General features: G+C 38.5%; 1 protein-coding gene across 22 annotated transcripts in view; it reads left to right on the forward strand.

Annotated features, from left to right (window-relative positions):
• DISP1 (dispatched RND transporter family member 1) overlaps positions 1-27,282 on the forward strand; it is a 96,345-nt gene that overhangs the window by 49,833 nt on the left and 19,230 nt on the right. For 18 of the 22 annotated variants that reach the window (XM_074863810.1, XM_074863804.1, XM_074863790.1 and 15 more), the window contains one exon: positions 10,885-11,421. The exons of 1 other annotated variant lie outside the window; for it this stretch is intronic. In XM_074863810.1, the coding sequence (XP_074719911.1) occupies positions 10,916-11,421 (506 nt within the window). In that variant the 5' untranslated portion in view covers positions 10,885-10,915. Of the gene's footprint in view, positions 1-3,408; positions 3,556-7,460; positions 7,524-10,884; positions 11,422-14,743; positions 19,811-27,282 lie in introns of those variants that run through there. 3 more of the 22 variants (XM_074863808.1, XM_074863812.1, XM_074863811.1) reach the window with 3 other exon arrangements.

Raw genomic sequence — 27,282 nt, forward strand, 5'->3', positions numbered from 1 at the left:
TAGCTTCAGGAGAGGCTATGAAAGGATCATGGACAAGAATTGCAACTCTTTATATCTTGTCTGAATAGAGAGAATAGTCAGACTTCATACATTACAATGCAGTATGTCAGCCATGCTTTGTAAATACAGATGTAAGCTTCAATTTTTTAGGCTTATTTCCTTATGTATTACACAAACTGTAACTCATCTGAGTCTCTAATATGGTTATCATCATAACAGTATTTATTTTTTTCCTGAGGATTGTACATAGAATTCTGGGAAATGTATTAGTATTTTTACTACTACTTGATTTTATTTGTTAAGCATACTACAAAAAATGTTATTTTAAAATCTCAGTAAAAAGAAGCTGCTTATCATGATGTTATGATAAGAGATGGTTTGCCTGTTTTTCTAAGTTTAAAGGATTTTTCTTTGATCAGAACATGCAAAGTACTTTTGTTTGCCCAGAGAAGCCTGTCTGTCTTCAAGGGCTTGAAGTTCAAATCACAGATTTTTAAGTAATCTGTGAATTATAAAAATAATAATTAATCTTCAAGATGGCATAACTGTAAAATTTTGTTCTGCTTATTCTCTCTTTAATGCATAGTGAAGCTCTGAAAGTTCATTTTATTTATGATAGAAATTCTGTCACTTGTAAAATGTATTGACAGATCCATAAGTAGGTAGAACTTCCTGATGGATCGAGGATTGTATTGACTTAAACCAAGGCTGACTTAGCAGTGCAGATCTCCTGCAGATTCTCTGCATATATGCATTTCCAGGTGGTGGATAGAACAGTGTGTTACTCATTTATCTTCTCCAGGCCTCCACAGATCAGATTTGACATCCCTGATCTGCCTTGAATCGATCTAAATTCTTCCATCCTTTTCTACCTTCCCCCAGTTTTCCTGTACGTGCACTCCATATGCTGCAGAGCTCAGTTTTATTTCCTAATCACAAATGAAGTCAGCATTTGTCTGATACCGCTGGAGATGAACAGTGGGATAAGTAGCAACATTCAGAGTTGAATATAGTGCAGAAGGGGGTGTTAAAGGCTGTATGATGGAGATGTCAAACCCAGGAGTGTGCCGGGGGGATGTTGGACAATTAAGGCTCTGCGCGGGTAAGAGCGTAGCGTGGGAGGAAGGTTTCTCAGCACTCACAGTGCTGAGTTTGCTTTTCAGATACTGTAAAGGCAATAATTGACCACAAGCCTATAATTCAAATATACGCTACAGTATTTAAATACAGTTTGCACAGGAATCATTTTATTAAGCATAACCTATGAACAGACATTATACATGCATTTTACTATTGTCCATGAGAACAAAGTATCTGCAGTAAGTTGGTGTCCTAAGATACAGTGACACTCTTTTGTGCAGTACGTGTAATCTAAGAGTTTTAACACATTGTAATCCTTCAGATGTTTATAGTACTTTTCCTCCTAGATATCAAAGCAGTGAGGAATTATGTGCCTCTTGTCACATCTTTGAGGTAGCTAGCAAATACAAGTGTATCTGCAGTGAGCTGATATACAGTAATATTTACATATTTAAGAAATACTTTTATTAGTAGACAGGTTTTTCAAAAATATTTACAGTTTTGTGACTTTGGAAAAGTAGCTTTGAGATTATTCTTGTGACATTTCTGGGCATGTATTATGCATTTCAGATATTCAGAAAGTGAATACCGTATTGTAGTCCTACTTCCATTTTGAATTGTGGTTTATCTGCTTTGTAGTATCACTATTTTTTTCAATAAATACATCTGAGTTTCTTGTACAAGAAGCATCCTGGATCATTAGCACCAAATGGCTCTACATTGGACGGAAAGCAAGTTTTCTATTAGACAATCCATTAATGTTAGAAAAATGATGTTCTAGACAGGATGCTGATGTGTGTGGGAGGTAGAGACAAGGGCAGCTGATGCCAGTGAAATTTTCCAATTGAAGCTAAGTGAGAAAGGCAAGGAACATTGACTTAAAAAGTTTCCCCTTAGAAGTGGGGAAGCAGCACAGGCTCTCACCACCTGTTGAAGACCAGATCCAGTGAGCAAGAAGAGCTGCTTTGCATAAAAACTTGGACCAGAGTTAGGATGCATAATTCTGAGGTCACACTGAGGGAAATTGGGCCCCAGTGTTTCTTTTGGTAAGACTTTTTTTTTTTTTTTTTTTTCTTTACAAAGAGTAAAGGTGCTTGTGGATGGGAAATTCCTTTTGCTACAACCAGTTCAACTTGACTCTGAAATCAGAGCTCCTGTTTATCAGCAGAGGGGAAAGAGAGCTCTGCTAAAAAGCCAGTCCCAGGTGGACTGTGATCTGCTCTGGAGTGGCAGCGGGACTGGTTTATAGATGCCCCTTCTGTGGTTTGCATCCGAGATACCCAGAGCTGATGAAAAACCAGGAGTGACCTCCCCAAACAGGAGGCTTGTGAGCACGTGAGGTTTAGTAGTTAGTTTGAGCATAACCTTGGAGAGCAGGTTGGGACTGGCTTGTAGCATTTCCCTTAGTATTTGAAAGAGTTCTTCATAATACAGCTCTGGGAATCGAGTGAGTACAGTGTTCCCCACCTGAATACTGAGGTCTTTCTATACATGACCTGCTGCTTTATTCTTGAGGTCCTTTAGTTGAGAGTTTAAATATCCCCAGAATCTGGCAATCTCTGTTTTTTCATTTTGACTTGTTAGTGACCAGGCTATCTTCTCCGCTCATGGAGTTCTCAGCTTTCTGCATTAATAGTCTGTAATAATTCAATTTGCATTTATAAAGTCTGTTTTAAAAAAAAAAAATATATCTGAGGAGTATATGGAGATGTTTACTTTTGGACTACCAGATCCTCAAGTGCTCAGATATGAAGGAAGCTCAAAAGGCATTTCAGGTACAAATATCTTAAAATCGGGTGAGGGATAAGCCCTGCTTTTCCATGACAATTTTTTTGTTGTTGAAGAAGTGTCAGAGATTTGTAGCCACACAGAGGTATTTTGTAAGAAATGCCTGACAACCCAAGGATGACGTGAGAGCTTGGGGCTGGGAGACAAGGCATTGCCAGGAGCCGATGAGGGTGAAGCGAGTTTGAAAAACACGTGCCCCTCGGTGCTGTTTTCAGTGTCCCGCCTTCCTGAGCTCTTTTCCCTTTCAGAAAGGCCGGGGGCAAGGTGGTGCCGCTTGTGCTTTCCACAGCAGCGAGTGTGTCGAAGCCAAAAGGGGAGGCGGGCGCCCGCCGCCGCAGGTCCCGCAGCCCGGCGGGCGCGGGCAGGCCGAGCGCCAGAGCGCGGCTCTCCCCGCCAGGTCCGCCTTAACCAAACCAGATCAAAGGGGGCTGGGACCAAGGGCGGGGAGCGGCCCCGGGGCCCCCGCAGGAGCAGGGAGGAGCCGGCGGGTCGGTGCCAGCTCCCTGACCTGCCGCGGGGAGGGGCGGGCTCGGCTCGGCTCGGCTCGGCTGTGCGCTCCCCGCTCCGGGCCACTGTTGGGGCGAGCGGCGAAACGGGCGCGGCTCTCCCCGGGCATCTGCGGGGCGATACCTGGATCGAGAGAGGGCTGCGATCCCCTTACTGCTAATCTTCTCTGGCTGGGCTCTGGTAAGCGTCGGGGAGCGTGTTATGTGGGATTGCTTCACATCTGCCCGCGCGGTCCCGTGGTGTATCTTAGGTTACAGCTCAAACAACTCGGGCTTTCGGAGAGCGCGAGGATGTAGGTTTAGCTAAGACCATTGTGTACCTTCAGTTTATCTACGCTGCAACGCTGCTTGTAATGCAAGTAGCCTCCTGGGCTTGTAAAAGACTACAGCTGGATTAGAAATGCTGGAGAGTTTAGAACAGGACCCTGCTAGCGCTGAAGAGCCTGTTGAGAAAGAAAAACACACCTCCCCCCGACTCGAGATCCAGCTACCTCAACAGATGCGCTATTATAAAAGTGGTATATGAGGTTATCATTTGGCCTTCAGAGCGCGGCTCAGCAAATGGGAGGCTTAAAACCAGCGTACGCTGGGGAAATGAAGCGGAAAAAAAATCAGTTCTCACATGTTTAGCTTTCGAAGAAAATTATTGTTGGACTGCTAGCGTAAAACTGCTTTGCTGTATTTTCTGTAGCTAAATGCAAAGAATGCTCTGTGTTTATCAAATAGGTGTGACTGCGATGTATACCTGCCTGCTGTGCCCTGGCGTTCTCACCAAGTGGTTTGCTTGGTTAATGTACAGTAGTTATAAAATTATGTTAGTGGTTCTATTAAAATATGAAGAAAAAATGCTATTATTAGTAAGAGATTCTTTAAAGATGTTCAAATATAGCTTTTAAATTTGGACAGAAAACCAAAAAAAAAATTATTCTAAACAGATGGTAGAGAGAGTTCTTAACCTCTTATGTAACACTAATATAGTCAGGATGATAGTAGGTATAGCTGGAGCTGTATCCTAAAGAGTATTGCTTTTGTGTCCCTTCACAGCTGTAATAATTTAAATGTTAATCCCATGGCATGGTGAAGTAAAAACCTGTGGAACTTCCAATGCAAGTAACTCCTTTTACACCCAGAAAGAGACAGATTTTGGTGTGTTGTCCCCCCCCCCTCCCCTTCTGTGTAGGCAGGATTAGAGCTATTTTGGAGCAGAATATTTGCAATTACAAAAACTTAAATGTCTTTCATATGGTAGTGGAAAGTCAGTAAGTTGTGTAAATAAGATTTAGTGTGATGACAGTGTTGCAGTTGTAATGTTTGGGGTTTTTTTTTTTAATAGCTTTCCATGCTCTTAAACTGTGCTGAAGTGTATACCTGCTTTCCAGAACTACACATATTTTTTTCTTGTAGTAGTATGTTTTGTTCCAGTCATTTCTGCTTGTAGCTGTTTCTCTTTCCAAACTCAGCATATTTGAAGCTTTTTTGGATTTTCTTAATACATTTTTTCCATTTCCCCTACGTATATATGCTTAATTATTAATAACATTTTAGGTCATACAAAACTTCTGGAAGAGAATTTTCAGGATTCCTAGTTGTTGTTTCTGTCTACAGTTTAGTTATATTTATTGTGAATTCTGTCTTTAAAAAGACTTTGTAGTTAAAGCACTGCAATTGATTTCTTTAGTCGAAGCCCTGCATATGATTTCTGTAAATGGTCTGCTATTGTTGCACAGTTCGTACTAAGAGGAGTAACTTTAGCTTGAAAGCAAAGCAAAATCTATTTCTGAAGTTCTGAAGAATACCATTTTTCCCACCCTCTGAGGCCTTTCCCAGCTCCCTCACCCCACAGCTGTCGCTGGTGGGTCAGTTCGTGTGCCAGCTTGGCACCACTGATTCGCTAGTGTCCATCTGTAGCATGAGCTGTGGTCCTGGCACGGTGACTTCTGGAAACTCCCTGTCACAGGAGCTGCAATTCCCGAGCCAGCCTGGGACGCAGGAAATGAGCTCGTGGTGTCTCAGGTCCAGGATGGGACAGCTTCTCAACCTCTTGGGCTGCGGAGAGGGATGGGAGGGCTAGTTGGCTCTTAAAACACTTGGTACAAAATGGAGGAGGGGAAGTTTCCCTTCTGCAAACCTCTTCTGCTTCCTGATTGTCTTCTAACTACTACTGCGTGGTACAAGTACTTAGCTGAAAATCTGCCTGTTAATAGGGCGACATCAGTTGAGAAAATGGGTGTTTATAGACTGTGCAGAAAATGAACCAACTGTAATGGCATTTCTCAAAAATAGGAGCTACATTGTATCAATCCTCAAAGTGAAGCAGTTGCATTAATACCTCAGGTAAACCTGTGTGCTGATGAAATAAGAACTAGAGGATCTTCTTGAAGGTGACATTTTTATATTTAAAATGTACTTTAAATACCTGAAAAAGAAGGGGAAAGGACAGGGAAGTCTTGTTCTAGTAGGCGTCTGTATTTTGCATAGTGAAAGCTTTTCAGGGAAGACCTAGTGGTTAACAGCTGAAATGAAAAAGCAAGAATCAGGGTATTGAGAGAAACCAAGCACCACATATGAACGCATAGGAGTAAGAGCTAGAGAATTTGAAAAATGTCTAGCTGAGCGCCAAAATGGAGATCAACAACCATAAAACATTAAAAAGCTGTTTGACTTGCTAAAGACCATTGCAGTGGTAGATAACTAGACGTCTCCCATAAAACCCCGTATCAAACACCAGGCACCACCTGCTACTCCTGGGAGCACTGAGAAAAAAGAAAGATACAAGGAATTTTGGTGATGTGAAGGAGGAGAAAACCCTCCTTAAGAGTGGCTGTGCACTGGCTGGCACAGCAAATGAAGTCTGGAGAGGATTTAACTGAGTTTACAGATTGAGACCATGTAACCCATTTGCCATATTGAAAAACTTTAGCGTCTTAAGAGGTGACAAAGCCATTATAATATCTCGTCTGGAAGGAGACTTAATAGGTAGCATTGGGATTGTTAAATGTTGCTTATTTCAAGAATGCACTGCTTTTAGAATCCAACTGTTTTAGGTGAACTTTTGACGTGAAAAGATGTTTTTGTTACTCCAGACATCATGTTCATCTCAGAACCATGATGCTTTGTAGCTGACAGGTTTGCAAGGTACAGAAAACCTGGACGGATTCAGTTGGCTGGGTGGTGCAATGCTGACTACAGCTAAAGGCTTTAGATAACTTTTAAATGAAATTTGAGTTTTGTCCTACCTTAAATGAAAAATGTAAAGTTTTATAACCAGTTTAGTTTTGTTTTAATGCAAGGTACAGATTTTGGGAATTTTTTTTTTCTTATATGGTTAAAACAACCCTCAACATTTAGCTGTTCTCTGTCATCTTCTAAAGATCTATAAATTATCTGTACTAATATACTAGGTTATACTGAATTTCCACTACATCATTCCCTCTTGAGTTTGCACTTCTATCATTCTCAATTGCAGGCATTATGAGTCCAGATGGGATTTGTTGAACCAATGTTTTTTTAAGTCTGGTTTTTTTTTTTTCTTTTTTAAAAAAACTTTAAAGCAAAGAAAAATTCTTTCAGTTGCAGCCAAAGGAACAGGTGAACTTAATCCAAGTCTAAAAAGAACATGCTAGTTAGGGAACACCAAATCCTACATAGTTTCAGTGTGGGACAGCATTACTTTATTTCCTGAAGGGCTTGCAATGCAGATGGCAGATGTCTGCTGGGTAAGCTGTGTTCATTGTTAGCTCCACAAATAATAGAGGGATTACTCCATAAAACTGTCACTAAGTAACATTGCCTCTACAGACCGTGGTACTTCCCAGATATGACATTCTTCCAAGCTGTTGTTTTGAGCTGCATGGCTTAAGTGCTTTCTTAGCAGTTACTGTTATCAAGCATGTAGTAATTAAAGATAATTTTAGTTTTCTTTCCTTAGCAGTCCAGCTGGCTTAATTTCTAAAGAGATATTAATGTTTAAAATACCTTGTGTCCAGCTAGAGGTGGATACCTAAGTGTGATTAAACATGTAGGTTAACACTTTTTCTAATTGTGTTTAATCTTTTGTTAAGTAGGGCTGCCAATATTAAAACCTGCATTATCTACAACCTCATTCAGAATACCTGTCCACTGCTTCAAAGCCTTCAGATGTAAATTGGTGTAAGTCTGAAAACCCCACTCTGTTGGAGAATACCAAATCCTAAAGCAGTCTGAGGAATGCAGCAAAAATAAACTTCAGCATCGGAAGAATTCAGAATTCTGAAAGACCTTGTTTTCAAATATTCTTATTTTTAGATTTATTTTTTCTTTCGTGAGGAGCAGGTTCTTTGTTTCCCCATGTCTGTAAAATCTCACTGTGCTTTTACTTCTTGCATTTTAAATGGCTTATTTGTGCATGCTCTAAAGGAGGGATTCTCAGTTAACTGTTTCCTTGGACCATTATTATATCTCTCAGTAAGTTCCCAGTCACTGCAGTTGTGGCAGAGGAGACAAAATACAGCAGAGAGATAATATAATCTAAGGATATATTTTGGTGTGACAGCTGCAGGTGGAGTTTTGCTGTCAGTGGAGTTGCACCTGCTTGTATAGAGTATAACACAAATGAAGTACCATAGTGCGTATTTTTTAATACCCTCAAACATGAGTGAAACAAAACTCAGATAACATTAGACTTGTCAAGTGACATCAACCATCTTACATTTGTTTAAAAAAAGAAAAGCTACCAAACCAAATGCCCAACTCATATTCTAGGTTTGAGTCCCAGTTCTTCTTAGCTATGACTAAGATATTTAGTCAGATGGCTACCTTAAGCATGCAAAGTAGTCTTACTGTAATATGGCATTGAAAGAGCTTCAAGGTAAGCAGGTGCTTCCATTGCCTTGCTCAAAGACTCCACTAAAATGGCCAGAACTCAATAGTTTCTCAATGCTTAGGAATAAAGAATCAGCTTGATCTCTTAACTTTTTTATAGCTTGAAATAGTTCATGAATAGCCTGTTCAATAGAAGAACAATGGCAGAATTATATGTTGTGGTATTGATGATGATGTTCTTTGGCTTTTCTTTGAATTTACTAGTTTCTAAAGTGTCTTTCTGAAAATTGTATTTAAACTGAAAGGCATGCAGGTAGATATTACATCTGTTGAAAAGAAAGTATTTTATCTTTGATCATATTAAATGGAGGCTGCTGGGCTCTCTGGAATGAAAGTTGTAATTCCCATGTCGGTGTTCACAAGGGGCACAGATACACAGAAGGTCCCAAGACAGCGTGTCTGTGCAGGGATTGCCCAGCTTCTATGGGTGCGGGCTAGCTTGCATCTCTGTTTGGCACATGTGTGCCTTGTGCGTAAATGTGAGGTTTCCTTTATAAATTGATTTGAAACAGCTACTAAAAATGATGTTCTGTTATCTCAGTTGGTGCTCGCTGCAGATGTCCTGGGTTTAAAGCAGAGGGATGGTGCGTCTGTCTTGAAGGGCTAAATATTTTCAGTGTCTCCATACCTTATTTTCAGTTATTACAGTAGTCTGCAGGACAGTAACTTTGATCAGTGTTCAGCAGTTTCAAGTGATGATATGGACATGTCAAACTAACTTAGAAATGTAACAACGTCACCGTGCAGCCTATCTAAAATGCTGCCAGACGCCTCGAGAGGAGCTTTCTCTGCCTTGATGTCCAGCTCTCTGTCCACTTCAGCAGGCTTTGAAGCTGCCTACAGTGCGAGAGAAATCCAGACTGTTCAAACACAGTGGTATTTCATGTAACTAATATGTCTCTTCAGGCTGAAACGAAGTTTAGCCAGCCACTTGAATTTACTCTCTGTGCTCAGCCAAAACTCCTCCATGAGCTGGACTTGCCTGAGCCAGGGGAGGGGGTACCCAGCAGGAATGTGTGGAATTGGAGGCTGGAAAAAATATGCTCGTCGAGCAGCATATTCTCCTGTTCTGAGTGGTTATCTAAATGAAAGTGATTTCCCCCGGCATCTGGCTCTGCACATGATCTAGAACAAATAGCAGAGGATTAATTTTTGTTTCAGAAGTGAAGGATTTAGCAATGTCTGGGGGAGATGCTGCGTGGGGGAGCTGCCGGGGGTAGCATTCCACTCTGCAAAGCACTTTCTGCTCAGAATTAGCATTCAGGCAATTAAATAGCTCAGCTGGCTGGGCAGGCTTAGCTCTCTGAGCACTCAGCAAAGGTATTGGGGAAGAAAACAAGTTAGAAACTTCCTTGCTTATCTGTCTTAATCTGTATGTTGTGTCTGTCTGCAAAGTTCAGTGTCTGTAATGCAAGCCTTGCAATTTGGACTTGGAATGTTGTCGATTAAATTCAGTATTAAAAAGGTAACACTAAGTTAGCCAAAGCAGTTGTAATTAACTGATTCTGTGTTTTAAGCAAGTGTTGATGTAGTCTTCTAAATAGTACATAATTAGTGTTCTTTCTTCCTCTTTCTCCTCCTTCTCCCCCCCCCCCCCCCCCATGTAACTTGGGAAACAAATTCTTATCTAAGTGTGATGTTTGACCTTTCATGTTATTTATCAAAATAATCCTCTCCAATTTATTTTCAAATCTTATTAACACACGTTTATAGTTAGCATGGGGGGAAATGGGCTGCTGCAAGCACCTCAGACAAGTTTTGATTTTGAGCCAAGCTCCTCAGTCACCTTTCCAGTTTTAGTTTTCACTTATTTACATTCTGCTTGAAAAAGACAAGACTTTAGAAGAAAATCTTTAATATCATTTGATTACAACACAGCGCATTTCTTAACTGCCTTTGGAATATGTGTCACTCAGAAGCAGGAGCTTCTCAATAAGCAGTAATTGAATCCTGGGATTATTTTTTTTAAGCTTGGGAAAAACATGTGGTTGTATTCTATCTTTTTAGTATTTGTAAGAGTTCATTTTAAGCTTCTGCTGAAAACCTTGTCTGTCATCCAGAAATTTTGACAGATATCTGCTGAAGTGGCTTGATTTATTTAAATAAGGCATTTCAAAAGAATTTCTTTAAAAATAAAAATATGCCTCATTTTCAATAGCAATTGGAGATAGGAAAGGGAGTTACTGAAACCAGCACATTAATGATTATTAAACAATCTCAACTGGGTGGTCCTGTCTCCTGCTGGCTTTCAAAGCACACAGGCAATTTGCAGTGCAAGGTGTGGATGGTTACATGGTTTATACCAAAATCTGTTTTCATAAATAGTGGCTATTACTTTGTCTTGTGCAAAATGATCTTGTTCCCATATACCTCAACCATTACTTGTTAGCATGACCCAGAGACTGTCAAATGTCTATTCAGTTGACTTATCCTTTGGTTTAATCACTGAGCATTTACATAACTTCGCTCTTAACTTTTTGTCAAACAAATGAAAGCCTTTCAAAACATTCCTGGCAGCGTGTGTGTGACTCCTTTCTATTTCCCTGTGTTGTGAAAGATGAAGAAGAGAGAGGAGCTTTACTCATTTCAATCTGAAGTTATTTCTGAGCATCTGAAAACTCTGTAAACTTTGCTTTATTTGTTTCTTCAGGAACACCGCATATCCATCAAGAACTTGGAGCATGGCTATGAGCAATGTCAGTGACTCTGTGGTTCTGAGCAATGGCAGCATCTTGTCAAATGCTACTGGCCCAGGTATCGTTGCAGCTAATGATGGAGATGTCGTGGTCCAACAGCTCCCATCCAAGGAAACACCAAGAACAAAAGCAAGTCCAAATGGCTGCCTGCAACTTAATGGTACAATCAAACCATCCTTTCTGCCTTTAGACAACCAAAGAACTCAGCAGATGTTGTCGCAATGCTGCCACCCTTGTCCATACCATCATTCTTTAAGTAGCCATAATAACAAGCAAGAATGTCATTCAGTGGTTGGCAGCTCAGCACCATCTCCTGTGACTTCGTGCTGCATGCAGCCACATACTGAGTATTCAGCATCTGTTTGCCAAAAACACACCCCCATATATCAGCCTGCCTGCTGTCTTCAGCCCTCCCCATCCTTCTGCCTTCACCATCAGTGGCCTGACCATTTTCAGCATCAGCCTGTGCAGCAACACATAGCCAGGATAAGGTAAGCAGATTGTATCATTTGTTAGTTCTCAGTATGGGTAACCTTTTTCATAACTATTCCATTTTCTTACAAAAGCATAAGATCTAAAAGGAAGATGAACCCAATTTCTACTCCAGTGTTTTTACAAGTTAATCTTTGATGCATTACCAACTTACTTTTTTGCAGAAGAAATCAAGTCAGGAAACTAGTTTTGCTGGGCTACATGAATATTCCTGAAGCAAATTAGTTCTTTCTGGGGAAAAAAAAGGCTGTTTTTTCTTCTTGGGGATTGTTTGGAAGCTCATTAACTCTTACAAGACACAGTGTGAAACAAACCAATACAGAGATAGCTAAGAAAACACTGAAAGAAGTGGCATGTCTGCATAGTCTAATCCAAACCTACATTTCCTCAGAAAGATGCATCGAAAAATACTTTCAACAATTCTATTCGTAAGTGTACTGGGTGGTTTTTCTTTGTCAGTTCAGCTGGTTCAGTGAGTTGCCCCCATGTCTTTTCAGTGTACGTATCTGCTAAACTTCAAAGTTGTAATTGGATTGAGAAATTTTTGATTGTTCCAGGTCTTAATCCTTTCTATCTTCCACTTCATATGAACTTGCCTCTTTATATTTGTTAGCTTTGAAGTTCCAGTGACAGTAGTCCCAGCTACAAGGAGCAACAATCACAAGGAAAATCTACAGCCTGCTGGTCCTGGGCAAAATCAGTCAGTCCAAGAGGCAATTTCTAAAAATCAAATTTCCTGTTACAGTAAGACACTTCTAAGCTTTTATGTAAGGTTATGTTTTTCCGAGTTGCAATTGGGCCAAACTGGATGGATTTTCAATGGGGTAATAAAAGCTACCCTTCTCCCTGTCATCCAACATCTGCATCCTCGGTCAAAAACTTGGGAACTACAAGTATTTCAGTCAGTTATAATGATTTTGTCTTGATGAAATGCATGAACTAATTTTAAACTTCTGAGAATATCAGACTGGGACAAATATGTAATGTGGAAAAAGTCAAAGTGAATAAAGATTTTATCCTTAAGGTGAAAGCAGAAAATAAGGATAATAATACAAAGCGCAAATCAGCTTTCCCCTGCCAGTTATTCCTCTTGCAAACCGAAAAAATCGTAGGGGTTGGAACTGCTTACAATCAGACGTGGTTTTTTGGCCCCATACTTGTTTAAATGTTAAGTAAAAATGAAAACTTTTATACTTTTATATAATATTGTATGCAAAGGTATGCAGAAGGTTGAGCCATTACAGAATCAGTCAGTCATACTTTTCAAACTGTCAGAATGGGTGTACTAATTTCACTGTTTTTCTCTCTGCGCAGCAGGACTGTTAAACTTCATCTGTATTCCATAGTCTTGAGGAAGGGAACAAATGTGATCCATAATCTGTGTTTCTGTTCTTAGTCTAGAAAAAAGAGCAGTGAAAAGTTCTTCCAGATATGGTAAAATAATGTTTTCCATAGCACTTCACAAATACAAAGACTTTGGTTTAACTTCTCTGCTTGGGATCTTGAGCCAAGATGCTTTTTACCATCTTGCACTTCCTCGCCACGGTGTACATTTGTACATAAATGTACATAAATTACAAATAATGATTTATGATAAATGTTTGTCTGTTAGCTGTCAAAATAAGGATACAATCTGGCCTTCAAACCACCTGTACTGATTTACTCAACTGTATGCATTAGCATAATCTACATATCCCTATCAAGTGGTTACTGTTTCATTTCTGGACTTGCTTCTGGCTAAGGCAACTGAATTTTCTCAGTGAGAAGATACTTGCAATATGCCTCATGGGTCAGCAAATCAAATGAGTCCATCTTCTAACAGCCACCTAGCTTCTTGTTGCTGTTACCTGTTCTTTTAGCTCTAAACATGTGGTAAATAGGACTCAGGTCCCATGCCATGCTGGGGAAGCTGGACTTCTTGTATGCATTTTAACTCCTTAAACTGGCCGTGGCTACGTTAATGGACAGTGCATACATCTGACTGTATCACATGTGTTATTAGCATGGAACCAAAGACTTACTTTCTCTCTGAATAGTTTACAAGGTGTGTCTAAATGTATTAGTCTCCTGTTGCATTGTGAATCTAGTTTTTCATACTGAGAGGCCATTGTCAATGAAGACATGTTGGTAGATGGTAAAAACAGGGACCAACAGCCTTGCAGGTGGATGGATATATGCTCAGGAAGAAGCAAACTGACTCACTGGCAGTTACTTTGCAGTGCTAAAGAGAACAGGAGAGTAAGTGATAAATGTGTATTCATCTTTATGTGCTCAGATAACTTTCTGTACACATAAGAGTATCACTTAAGTGTGTGATATTTTTACGTGATCTTTGTTCCACACTCTAATTTTATTACATTTTGAGCCTATAATCTGCACAACAGCTTCTTCTCCAGATATTTTCTTACAAGGCTAATTGGAAATCATCCAGCTTTATAACATGTGCATGTTTTAACAGGGTTATTTAAAATGCAGGTTCTCATATGATACGTTAATTAAATTCAGTGTGTAGTCAAACTAGCTTTCATTCTGGTTCTTTGTATTTTTAAAAAATGCATTCAAATATTGTTATAATTTTAAGAGGGGGGAAAAAGATATGATTAGATGAAGTGGGTTGAACACTTTTTGCAAACTGTATCACTAATGCTTACAGCTCTGGGCAGGTAATTAATTGTTTCAGCATGACAGGTTTTGTCAGGTTTTGAAGCCCAAGGCCTAACGTTCGTCAGTGACCTAATATTAAAGGAATGTGGCTCTGGTATATCATTGCAGATTGGAGTGTATAAAGAAGACAGATTGAAATAATGCCACACTTGTCCTATCCTCTTAAAGCTGGCTGGATCTGGAATTTTGTAGTGTGTTCAGCTTTGAAGTTTAAACTAAATTACATGGAAATGTCATTTATACACCATAACTCGAATGTCTCGGCAACTGGTAATTTTTTTAGATTGGTGAAAAAGGCTTGTAGCATAAAAGAAAATATTTTTAATGATTGGTGGTTTACAAATATGATTGTGGCAAAAAATTCTATTGTAAAAGTAGGTAAAATAGGTCAACTGTTCGTCGTAATGATTCTAACGATTTTTACATATTTTTCAGAGGTTGGAAGATCTCAAGCAAAGTTTTTTGTGTTATTTTGTGCACATATCTAAGATGTATTTCATTCAAACGTGTTCATACCTCTTTTTTTTTTTTAGTGGGCATAATATTTTGACTGCACAAACACTCCCTGGGAAATTCCAGCCATCTCTCCATATCCATATGCAATTGTCTGGGGACTTCATTTGCTTTCTGACAAACTGTTTCTAAACTTACCTGTTAGGAGCATGGCATGAATAGTTCTTCTTTTCAGGTACTATTGGAAGATTTTTTCCCACCCTGCCCCTTTGGAGGACTCATGTTGAAGTAACCCTTTTTGTCTGAATGCACTTCTGTATCTTAAGAAACCTGTGGGGCTTAGAGCCAGTGGAAGCTGGGGAGTTATTGCCCTTCCTTTGCTGCCATCTGCTTCTGTAATCGTCAGCAACCTTCACCAGGTAGACAGAAGAAATGAGGGAAAAGAATCAAGTAAGACTGTTAATCTGAAGAGGTGAAAGAAGCATGACGACTGATGCTTAACAACTGGAAGCACCGAGTTAGAAGTCACTAGGGAAAAGTAAAACTATGCAGCCCAGCAGCATGTTTAGTGGGATGAAAGGAGGATAAAATAAATAATGAAGGGTTGCGTATTCAAGCAGAACTAAACACTATGGTAATGTAAAACCAGAAAACTCTCAAAATGTTCCCTGGTATTTTCAAAATCTATTATTTATATAGGAATGCATGCATGTAAATAGGGGCGGAAGAGGAAGAATGTGCAGAGATCATTCAGTAAGTCATCTCAGGGTTGTGGGAAACATGGGGTAACAGTGCTGTACGTGGCCGTTGTCTCTGGTACCAAATGGTATTGCTTCTCTTAGACTCGTATGTGAACTTTTTAATGAGAAAACACCAGTTAAAAGCTACTTATATCCTTGCTAATCTTGATGCTAACTCATTTGGAATCTCTCTTTGGTGATACAATTTAGAAAACTTAGGTCTATGGACTCGGAGGCAAAAGGTAGGGGAGAAGAGGTCAGGGAGCTGCGAAAGAATTGATGGTACTGCTGATAAGGAGACCCCTCCAAGCTGCCAGTGCGTGTAGTGCTTGCACTTCTGCGATATTGAACCGATAAATTCATACAAGTACTCTTTGCTCGGAGTAGACCTGCTCTGTATCACCTACCATTATTTACGTTTCAAGACTATACTGTTAATCCTTTTGGCTAAAGCGGTTAAGTAAAGAGAACTGCTCCAAAAAGCATTGGAATTATGTCTGGTAAAAAAAGACAGGATAAAAGGATGTGTGGGATGATCTCTCTATGATCATACAGTCATCTCAAGCTAGAACATGAAAATAAAATCAGTTTAAAGCCTCACAGAATCATTAGTTTGGCTAAAAGTTAAGTCTTTGGTATATATGTAAATTGTCCCTTATCCCCCACGAGCCTAGTTTGGAGGTTTTAGCTCCCAAAGCTTAGTTAGTTTGAACTGCTGGATTCAAAGTTTTCACTTGCTAGACCAATTTATATTCTAAGCAAGGCAAAAACCATAGTACTTCAGAGTCAGGAAACTGGTAAAGCGTTATTATCTCCAGACTTACTGTACATCTTCCTTTCAGTTAGATTTAAGCCTTCTTTTGAACTGTTTTGGCATTGCAGATTTATGTGATGGTTCTGGGATTCTGCGTTCTGCTGTATCTCAGAGCGTTCTGTGCCACACACTGTTTAAACAGTATTGCAGATATACTTCAATACTTATACTTTATTTAATACTTTAAAAAGGAGATCTATAAAAATGAAAAAGCTGTGAAGATAGAACATTATAGCTGCCTCTTAACCATTTTACATTTTCCTTCTAGTTACTTGGCATAAAGATTAGAACTAGAAAGAAATAAAAAGCTCTTGTTTTTTCAAAAAGCAAGGGAATGTTTGCCAAATACCAATCTTAATAACAAGACTTTGTTATGAAACAGCTCCCTGCTTGATTCCAGGAAAAGGATAATTGTTATCTAGTACATTCTGCGTGGCTTGCAGAGCTGATTATATGTATACATGTGTATACAATATTTTCAAATATTCTCATTTCAGCAACGTTGTTCACAAGAACTCCAACATGGAGTTCTTTAAACAAAGTATTTTCCACCTATCGAAATATTTTCCATTTTGAAAGTCGTTAGCTTCTGCTGTATTTGATGCATTAAAAGATACTTTTGTTTTCGCTTTTTATATGAAATGGGTACTAGTGTCTTGTACAAAATACATATGCATATACTGTTATAAATTAATAAAAGGAACTTACTCCCTTCCCCTAGGAAGATTAAAAACAGGTATCTTTAAAATAAAAAAATCCTTTAGGTCAGATTTTCAAGGTTGTTTAAGAAACTTTTTATCAACCTTTGGCAACTAAAAGGCAAAAGCTGTTACCATAATTTCTTTCAATATTCAGGATGTTGCAAGTATCTTGATTCATGCTGTAGATACAGGAGTTCCTGCATGTTGGTAATTTGTGTGGAAACAATATAAATTCTGTCTTTATTCTCGTTTAAGCTATTTATTTCATGCTAAAATAGGAATTCTTTATCCAATGGCTTCTCAGAGTGAAGAGGCTGGAGGCACATGGGAACCACAAACTAGATGCTTCCTTTCGTGTCACAGTGTTAACAGCTCAGTGGTGTACTTGGGGATTTTGATGTAGTTGAGAAAAGGAAAGGGAATGTGTAGCAGTCACATGCATCCTTCTGAATCTTGAGTCCAAATGTGGGGTTCTCTGTTGTGCACGTGTGGAGGAAGAGCTCTCCCTGTGACCAAACAAATTAACTTGTTTTTTTTACTTTCTCAGAAATAATTTTTCATGGCAGTCAGTAATTTGAGCTGTGCTTTCTCATTTTTACTCATTTTTACTTTTAGTCTTACATTTTCCCTGAGTGTGATACCTTAAGAGGTTTATTGTGGTTTTATTAATTCATTTACTCTTCCCATGATAATTATTGTGTGTTGTTGGCTAAGCAAACAACATGCTACGCTTTCTATTCGTCTTGCACAGAGCTGAAAGCAAAGGACTGACACGCAGAGACCAGAATACAAATAAAAAATGCCATTTATAATTCAGTGGCTGACCAAATTAAAAATAACATGCCTAGAAAAATATTAAGTGCGCTTAAAAACCCCTCATTTTTAGTCAGTCCAAGGGATTTTTGCAGGCTTTAATTGTACTAATTAAGCATTAGGATTTGTCTAGACTTCAGATTACTTTGAAGCAAGCATTTTTGCAATAGGAAAAAGGGAATTGGAAGGCTCCTGCTCTGGTCTGAGTGCAGCAGAGTACCAGCCTGGCTGTATTTTGACCTTTAGTCTCTGACACTTACAAGCTCCAGGTTCTGTGAGTGCTTGAAGGTGAATTTCTTACCTCCTTTATCCCGCCCCTTTCCTTGAATAACAGAAGAGCTAGTACTTAACTAGCAATCTGCTGTTGAACCGCAGTCTTCAGAAGCCATAAAGCTGATAATGTGAGGCAAATGGTAGAAAACATATTTTTTTTGTACTTTCTTTTGCACTAAATTGACTGGAAAACCAGCATCAGCTTTGTTCATTCTTGAAAAGGACTAATCAGTGTGGGTTTTGAGAGGACTTTTAAAACTGAGCATTTTAGAAAAAAAAAAAACCAGCAGAACACCCAAAACGATGGCAGTTAGTTGTAATATTTTGACTGTGTATAGTTGTTCTCATGCACTTTTAATTTAATAGTAAGTTGTGATAAGATTCAAATGTGAAACAAGACAACACTGGACAACAGAGAGCAAAAGTCTAAACTAAATGTGGCCGGTGGCCTGTTTTTCAGAACTTTTAAGGAGATGGAAATTGAAAGATTTGGGTATTCCTACTTCTTAAAAGTTTTCAGTCTTCCTTATGATGGAGGGAAAGTGCAGAATGAGGAACATCGACTTTGGAAAGCTCTTTGTAAATTGCCATAATTGTCTCTAGCTCTTTCCAAAATCGCTTGTCCTTCCTCTCTGATGATATGTCAATGTTGTCTTAGTCTCCTAGTAAGTAATAATTGATGTGCATGCTTTTAAGTAATCAATGATGCTTGAACAGTAAAACAAAACAAAAAAAAACCAAACACAATGCAAGAGGGAAATACAGACAGCGCCTGAGCAAGTTGGATTTCTGCCCAGGATATCTGCTGAATAAAGAAGTCTCTTAAAGCCTTGACTATCAATGCAAAATAGAAATGAGTTGTTACCACTAACAGATTAGTACAGGTAAGGGAAGTTACAGGTAGAAATCCTGATCATATTTCAGAAAGCCTGGCCCCTCTATTTGGGAATCAGTTTGGTTTTGGGTTTTTTAAATAAAATCATGAATAGGTGAATGTACTGGACTAGAAAAGCTTACATGGATCACTTCTTCCACTTTTCCATTTTTTTCTGTGATGTTAATGGGATACCTTGCCACAAAATTCTTGTGTTATATTTCCAGTTTGTAGGATGTTTAGTTCATTCAGTCAAGTGGATGAACATTTGCTAACTTTTTGCTGAACAGTTTTAATTATTTTAAATCTGTTTTATAGTCTGTTTAATCATGCAATGCTTTTTTTGGATCTTAGCTGCAATGCTGAACACCTTTAAATGTTCGGTAAATACTCCTTTTTTGTTTGCTCTTAGTGAGCAAACAAAACAAATTTAATCTCAGAAGGTACGGAAGGTGATGACGCATTATATATGTGCAGTTTTTGATCTGTCAGCATAAGCCGAAGAGCTGCCTTTGGGTAATTACTTAGTTAATCCTTCTAAATCTTTTAATTGTTTTGAATATACACTTGTTTTATATAATTTTAAAATTATGACATTCTAAGTAACTAAATTCATAGACATTGAAACAGCAGCTCAACACCAAAATGTATGTTTGAAGCGAAATACTTCACTAAATTTAGAACAAAATTGCTTAAGTAACAGTATTTTCATTTGCTGTAAGAGATTAAATATGTAGAAAGATAAAAACTAGCATTTGTCCCCATAGTCAGTCTAATAATTTGGAGAAATTGTAAGGGCTTGTAGTCTATCTTCAGAAAAGCTCTCTGGTCAGGGGTTTTCTGAGAGCAAAAATGAACCCCCTGGCGACTTACATTCACAAATTCTTACATCTGCACAGGAAGGAAGACTGAAGCATGTACGAGTTGAAGTGTGATATATGACAGTCTGAAGTCTCCCTACTCCAGAGTCAAACTTACATATGCTTCATGTCAATCATTAATGCCTGTAAGAACATGGATTTCAGCCTTCATGGAGAAATACCGTGATAAAAATAGGTGCTCTTGTACATCTCTTTCATTCTCTTTTGTATCATGGGATGAAGTTTTTCTTGTGTGTATGTTGTGATTTCTTGGGTCATGTTAATTTCCTGTCTGTCAGAGAAATGCAAGATGTGACCATGACCTTGCATTGCTCCATTCAACTGGGAAGTGTAATAAAAACAGCTTTGAAATAAAATATTTCTAAGGAAGGAACTTTTTGCCAGTAAAAATGCTGAAAACTACTCTAGTCATCATTTAAATCCCAGAACATATCTATTAATTTCACTATAATTACCAAGAAAAGAAAAAAGACTAATGGTTTTAGACTTGTGAAGGATCTTGAAATAATATTAGTCTGCTCCAAATTAGCTGTTGGCTTGTTTTCAAATAATGATTCATGGTGGTATTTTACTAAGCCTTTTTTATTGTCTTGAATAGTTCAGAACTTTTGTTTAACTTGCCAAGCAGTACTATATGTGGTCCTGCCCTTAGTGCCTCAGAAGTTAAAGGAATATATATATAGCTTCAATTAAACCTTTTGAAGAAGAATATACTTTGAATTATGTATAAACTTTGCCATTTAAAGCTGGGACAATCCAGTTTAAGTATGTTGGATGGCAATTTTATTATTGACAGTTTGAGAACTGTGTTTAAAAGTGACTACACTCATTGGAGAAAAGTTTAGGGAAAGAAGAATACAAAAAAAAATATTTGTGGGGTGTAATTACTTGGCTCCTTCCTACACCATCAGCTTTTCCTACAGAGATGATGGTTTATGTCTTGTTCAAGACAAGTGAACCAAGTAGACACTATTAAGGAAAAGAGCCAGCTTTCCTAGTAGCTGATAATATTTAGTCAGTTGAAGATGAAAGAGGGAAGGCATTAGAAGTCAGTATTGCAAAAATGAGTTTCTAAGGAACCTTAAACTTGAAGACTTTGTGAGTAAATCCTGAGCTCTTGCATGTATACCATCCATATGGACCAGCGAGGGAAAGGAGAGGAGGGGGAAAGAAACAACAAACCCTAAACCTTGGAGTTGTTTATAGGACTATTTCAATATCAAGTCATCTGTATGTTATAAATTTATAGAAGATTTAATTTTAGCAGATAATGAATCGTACTGGGATAGAAAGAATAGACTGTTTCAGTTGGAAGGAATCTACAATGATCATCTGGTCCAAGTGCCTGACCAGTTCAGAGCTGACCAAAGGGTAAAACATGTTGTTATGGGCATTGTCCAAATGCCCCTTAAACCCTGACAGGCTTGGGGCATCAACCACCTCTCTAGAAAGGCTGTTCAGTGTTTGACCACCCTCTTGGTAAAGAAATGCTTCCTAATGTTCAGTCTAAACCTCCCCTGCCATGGCTTTCAACCATTCCCACATGTTCTATCACTGGATACCAGGGAGAAGAGATTGGCACCTCTCTCTCTGCTTCCCCTCCTCAGGATGCTGTAAAGAGTGATAAGGTCACCCCTCAGCCTCCTTTAATCCAAACTAGACAAACCCAAAGTCCTCAGCCACTTTTCACAGGGCATGCCTGCCAGCCCTGATACTGATAACAATAACTTCCAAATGAAAATACATATATATATATAGGATGTCACTATGATTGCATTGACCTTTTCCCATCTTTTGACTTGATGGAAACATAGTTTCCTGTTGTATGCTGCCATGAGCCAGAAGTTTGTGATTAGGAGATGTCAAAACTACCTGTTACTTTTTCAAAGTAGGTTAATAAAGTTTAATATTGATTTCATGGCAGAAGGAAAGTGAGCAAAACCTTGGCTTAGTTAAGTCTGTAGGGTTTGCCACCGATGTTCAAGGACTCTGGTTTTACCCAGTGTGCGTGCTGTAGGTCCGTAAAGCATATACATTTATGCTAAATCTAGATCAGAGAGCAAGAATCACTTGGACAGTGATTTTATTGTTAACACCATCCTTACAATTGCTTATACTTGCTGTGAACATAGAGCAGATCCTCAGTGAAAAAGGTAGGTAAGAATAAAAGAAGAGCAGACAAGAACCTTTATAAAGCTATCTCAACTTTAAAAATGTGAATTGATATCTATAATGCAGTTGCCAAATAGCATATTGATTTTTGATCTCTCTACAACAAAGACTTTAAATTTACTTAATTTTATGCAAAAGAATAGTCTTAGCAGAAATAATTCGTAAGGTTAAGCAAAGCTATAACATTGAGATTTCACATTTTTTTAATGGGATGAAATAGCAGTTAATTTCAGGTCATCTACCCTGATAATCTAGAGATAAAATAAGCTTCCTTTAGATTGTTCCATGTCATTTTATGTGGGAGAGAAAATTCTTTGCATTTTTCTTGCTTTCAATAAAAGCTTAAAAAAAGCAGCTTACCAGAAAACTGAATTCCCTGTCATCTTTACAACATCCTTCTGCTGTGGGTTATCCTATTCTTCCTTTATAGATGTAAATAAGTAAAGCTAAGTGCAGACAAATACAATAAACACTACATATGTAAAAAACATCTAGAGAGTTCATGATTAGAATCAAGGAAAACTCTACATAGCAAAAAATTAAATTGGGAGGCTTGTAAAAAGTTTTTGGGCAAATTAATCTGTTGGATTTGTTGTCTGAGTGATTGTAGTGATTGTTAAAATGATAAAGCACATAGGTGTTATATGTGATATAGCAGCAAAAGCTAGCTTGATATTTAAGAGCAATTCAAATTGTTCTCATGGGTCAGTGACATTCTGAAAACACGAGGATTTTCTTCCTCTGCAGGGATTTAGTTTGTATTATATGTTCTAATGGAAGACGTACAATATGATGCATATCTCATTCTATCCTGCAGGGATTTAGCTTATCCTTGAGTGTAATAATGACAAAAAGCTATGTTTTATCGCTTCTTGTAACCAGATCTACCAACAAAGGGAATAGTTTCCTTCTGGCAAAGTAAAGCATTGAGGTTAAACACCTCATAATCCTTGGACAGAGGAGTCTTTATATTGATCTTTTTTGTTGTTTTTTTCAGTTAGTACAGCTATTTATTGTAACTTAACATTTTTGACTCAAGTGAATCTTTACGTGAAAAGCAAGGGTGCAAAATTAGTTTTTCTCCTATTGGCTTTTTAATGATTTTTTTTTTTTTAATATCAGTATGTTTAGACACCTGTGGTATACATGGTACTTCAAAAAGAAGATATAATTTGTGTCCTAAAGAGCATGCTATTTCACAAACATGCTATGTGTTTTTATGGACATAATGTTATTTGTATTAAGAGAAATAATACATCCCTCTTACAAATACCTGCATGAGGAAAGTAGAATTAAGATTATGCAAAACTGTCAGTGTTTGTCCATGCTGCCAGAAAATGAAGATGTTACATGTCTACTGCAATGTCTACAATTTTCATTTATTCTGGACCCTATTTTGCTAGAGCAGTTGTCATGATTGCTTTTGCTGCTGTGTTATCTACAGTACTATTAGCGGTTGCTTTACATCCCTGGGACAACTACTTTATGATAAATAACTGTAAGCTGTACAATTATTTTCGAAATTTTATGCAGCTCAGCACCAGAATGAAGGAGGTCGTCCACTTGACCAGTTAGTTTTCTCTGAATGATTGTTTGGAAAATTGGGTTTTTCCTAATCTGTCAGGTTTCTGTCAGTGACCATTTCCGTGCTATACTTGCACCTGGGCTTGAGCCCTGAAATTATGGTTGGCTGTCACTGTTCATATTCAGACGTCACTGAGCATGGATCTCAGCTGGATTTTCTAAGGGATGATTTATCAGCAGTCAGTACTTTTTCATCTGAGACCAGTTCCTGCAGTGAAGTAGGAAAAGTGGTTGCAAAGACTGGTGCGTATCTTTTTGAGATGCTTCTAGTCCAGTCAGCTGTGAGTTCATAATAAACTGCTTGATGGCAGGCAATGGTGTGAAGAGCAGTGCTTCCTCAATTAGTGCTGGTTCCAGCTGGGAGATGGTCCCTTTCAGCCAATGCTGGAAGCTGACTCAGCTGCAGCACAGCACCAAAATCAGCTGGGTGGTGCTGCTGGGAGCACAGCTTTCTGCTTCTCTTAGCTGCTGTCTCCCAGGAACAAAACCAAGGAGAAGCACCTGTACTGACAGTTTTGGATTTATCTATAACGCTGTTAATTGTTTCCTTACATCTTAGAATAGGGCGCAGTGATGCGAGGCAGTGCCTCTGTGCTGTCAAGGTGGTAGCCCCACAGGCATCAATTTTAGCTTGAAGTCTAACTGGTTTGTTGTTCCTCTAAGGAAAAAAGGGGAAAAGCCCTTCTATGTCTGAGCTCCACTCTCTACATCTGTATACTGTTAAATAGAAATTAATTGCATCTAAGTGGCATGGAATAAATCAGAAATCAAATGTTTAGCCAGGGCACTATCCAGAATTATAATAGGAATTTAAAATGTTTTAGGAAGGTATTGTTTGGATAAGTTAGTACAAATGTATGTTTTGGAATGTACTTGTTAGGCGTTGGAATGGGCTGCCCAGGGAGGTGGTGGAGTGCCCATCCCTGGAGGTGTTCAAGAGGCGGGTTGGCATGGCGCTGAGGGATATGGTGTAGTTGGGATCTGTCAGTGCTAGGTTAACAGTTGGACTAGATGATCTTCAAGGTCCTTTCCAACCTAGATGATTCTGTGATTCTGTGATTTTTAACTAACTTTAAAAAAAAAAAATGTTACTAGCAATGTAGGCAGGAGTGTTCCTGTTCAAAATCATATTAGTATCTTTTTCAACCTTTTAGGTTATTGATAGCTGCTAACACTTTTAAAAAATGCTAGTTGCTTCACGGCAGGTAGAAAACTCTCTCCAAAATATGCTTCAAAACAGAGCCTGTTTTCCTAATTTTCTATTTCACGGTTACTTTCTGGGGTTTCTTGCACCCACTCAGGAAGCAGCTAGCATTGATTCCTTGTGGTGTGAGGCAAAGGGTGTAACTTAAATTGATACCTTTTTCCCAAGTGAGGTTTGCAAAGAAAGACTGCAAAAGAATGTCTTGGAATATCTAGATACTTTTATTGTCCTCTGACACATTCGGGTTTGTATTCCCCTGAAATGCATTAGATTAATGAAACAAATACACTGCAAAAGCGGTAAACCATCCATAATTTTATTATTAAGTGTTAAATTCATTTGGAATGGTCCCATGCCGAGGAACATGTTCGTAAAACATTGCTTTGTGCCATGTAACGTCCAGGTGACACAAAGGTTATAGAACTAGGTTTAATAATGCTTACGATTTCGAAAAGCTTGCTTTCCATGGTGATTCTTGAAATTAGGACCAAACTTCCCTCTCTGTTATACCCATGGCAATCTATTAGTTTTCATGAGAAAACTCATTCAGTGCTGTAGCTGAAAGGAAACTTTGTCTTCATTGAGAAGCTGAAGGTGGATGGGGCTGAGGGACATGGCATATTCCTCTTAAGGAAGCTAGAGCACTGGCTGTTGTCTTTCACAGATTGAAAAGAGTATTGAACTGCCCATATTCAAGTTGGTATGTACACAAAAGCATAAATGTTTTCTGTTACCTCACTGTTTAAAATATTGGTAGAAACACTGAGGTGAAGTGCTTATTTAGGCTGGAGAGGTGTAGTAATTAGTATTAGTTATTAGAGCTGTGGTAATCCAATCCACACCAGTGCCCTGATCCATCTTCCTGATAGTCTTGTTATTTCCTACAGTAAACTTTCAGCTGTTATAGCAACACTTTTTAAATACACCACTCCTCCTTTTCACCATGTTGCACAGAAGGATGCTGGTCATCCAAATACATTTCATGTTGAGAAATGTCTGGGATTTTTAACCAATCTATTTCTCTCTTCTTTATGTAGTTCCTAATTGTACGATGTGTAGTCTAAAGTCACCATTAGGAAAGGACAGGATGAAGCTAAACACCTGTTGAATAGGGGCTGAGACTTGCAGTAAATGGTGGTAGAATAGAGCCTGTTCTTTTCTTCTGCCTTCCCTTTCCCCCCCTTGGTGCATAATATGTAGTAGATTTTAATCAGTGACTGTAATTTATGTAATAACTTGGTTGTACTAGTCCTGTCACAAACAACTGTGATTGTCGCTTTCCACTACCAAACTTGTGAGAACTAAGTAGAGGGGTAATTTAATACAGAGATCAACTTGGCTTTTGTCCCAACAAAATAATGGAATTCACCATTTCTTTCTCATGAAAACTGATGAGGATTTTTTTTTTTTGTCTAGACCTCTTTTTGGAGGTTAGTGGTGTTATTTAAACTGGCTAAATAAAAATATAATACTTCAAAAATTAGATACAGCAGCATTAATTAAGTGGGAAAGATCTGGTTTTGCCATGCATTTCTGTATTTTATAGCATAACTAAAGAATTTTTGGGGCACAGTTTTCAGGGATAACTTTTCCTATTGACCGATATAATAGAGTCATCACAACAGCTGCAAGGGATTGGTTACACTGCTGGAATTCACCCGGGTGTGCACAGGTTTTTTTAATGCATGCTTTTCGAAACAAAACAGTTTGATAGCAGGTGTGACCTTTAACCCTCCCTAACTTTGAAGAACTTAATCATCATCATTTGTTCAGCACTGAATATATTTTGCAGGTGGAGGAAACAGAGGGAAATGTAGTTTGGTTTTGATGGGAAAGGGAGATGGTGAAGAATGGTTGTGTTGGTATTTTTACCCCTTTTGTGTAAACCAAATTAGGCAAAGTTAATTTTTGAAAGTTTTGTTTAAAACAAATTTTATGTTCTGTTGAGAAAAACTGTTTTGTCATACAGTTACAGAGACATAATTGAAAGACAGAGTAAAGCTCGGAGAGATTTAAAACATGCCCATCTACTAAGATTTGGCATGCAGAAGGGGCTGGGAGAACTGTGGAAAGAGTGAATATACAAGAAGATACGTTGAGAAAGTGCCTACATCATCTGCAGAGTTACACGTTGGTCCTCCCCAACAAATGTTTGTCTTGACAGTTTTCTGAGAACCTCAGATGGGGTTCTGTACCTCACTGTCAGAACAAACCCTTGTATTGGGGGGGAGTGTGTAGTGATTTGGACATGGGTCTCTGGATGAAGCAGCTAACCATTTATAGAGTCATGGAGATCATGGTAACAGTTGTACAGCATGGTGTATGATGATGTGGACAGCATTGCTGCAGCGTGCGGAGAGGAAAACATTGCCTCTATAGGAGTTAATTCTAAACTAAAGCACCTGCTTGGTTTTTCAGCCTTGTAGATTAACTTTGTTGTAAAAGTGGGTACTAAAATTGACAAAGTGCAAGAGTATGGAAGGCAGTTTTATCTGCCAGTATAAACTGAAATTGTCATATAAAACTTTATACAAGTCAGCATAATTACAAAGCTTGTACTAGTTGTCCTTGTATGGCTCTTGGTTGTGCCAGATAGTTTTATGGTATTATTGCTCATGGTGGGGTCCATTATGACCCATGAAAACAGGACTCACTTTCCCAAGTGACTGAATATATATGGAAATTCA

The sequence above is a fragment of the Strix uralensis genome, chromosome 3 (assembly GCF_047716275.1).
Source record: "Strix uralensis isolate ZFMK-TIS-50842 chromosome 3, bStrUra1, whole genome shotgun sequence".
NCBI lineage: Eukaryota > Metazoa > Chordata > Aves > Strigiformes > Strigidae > Strix > Strix uralensis.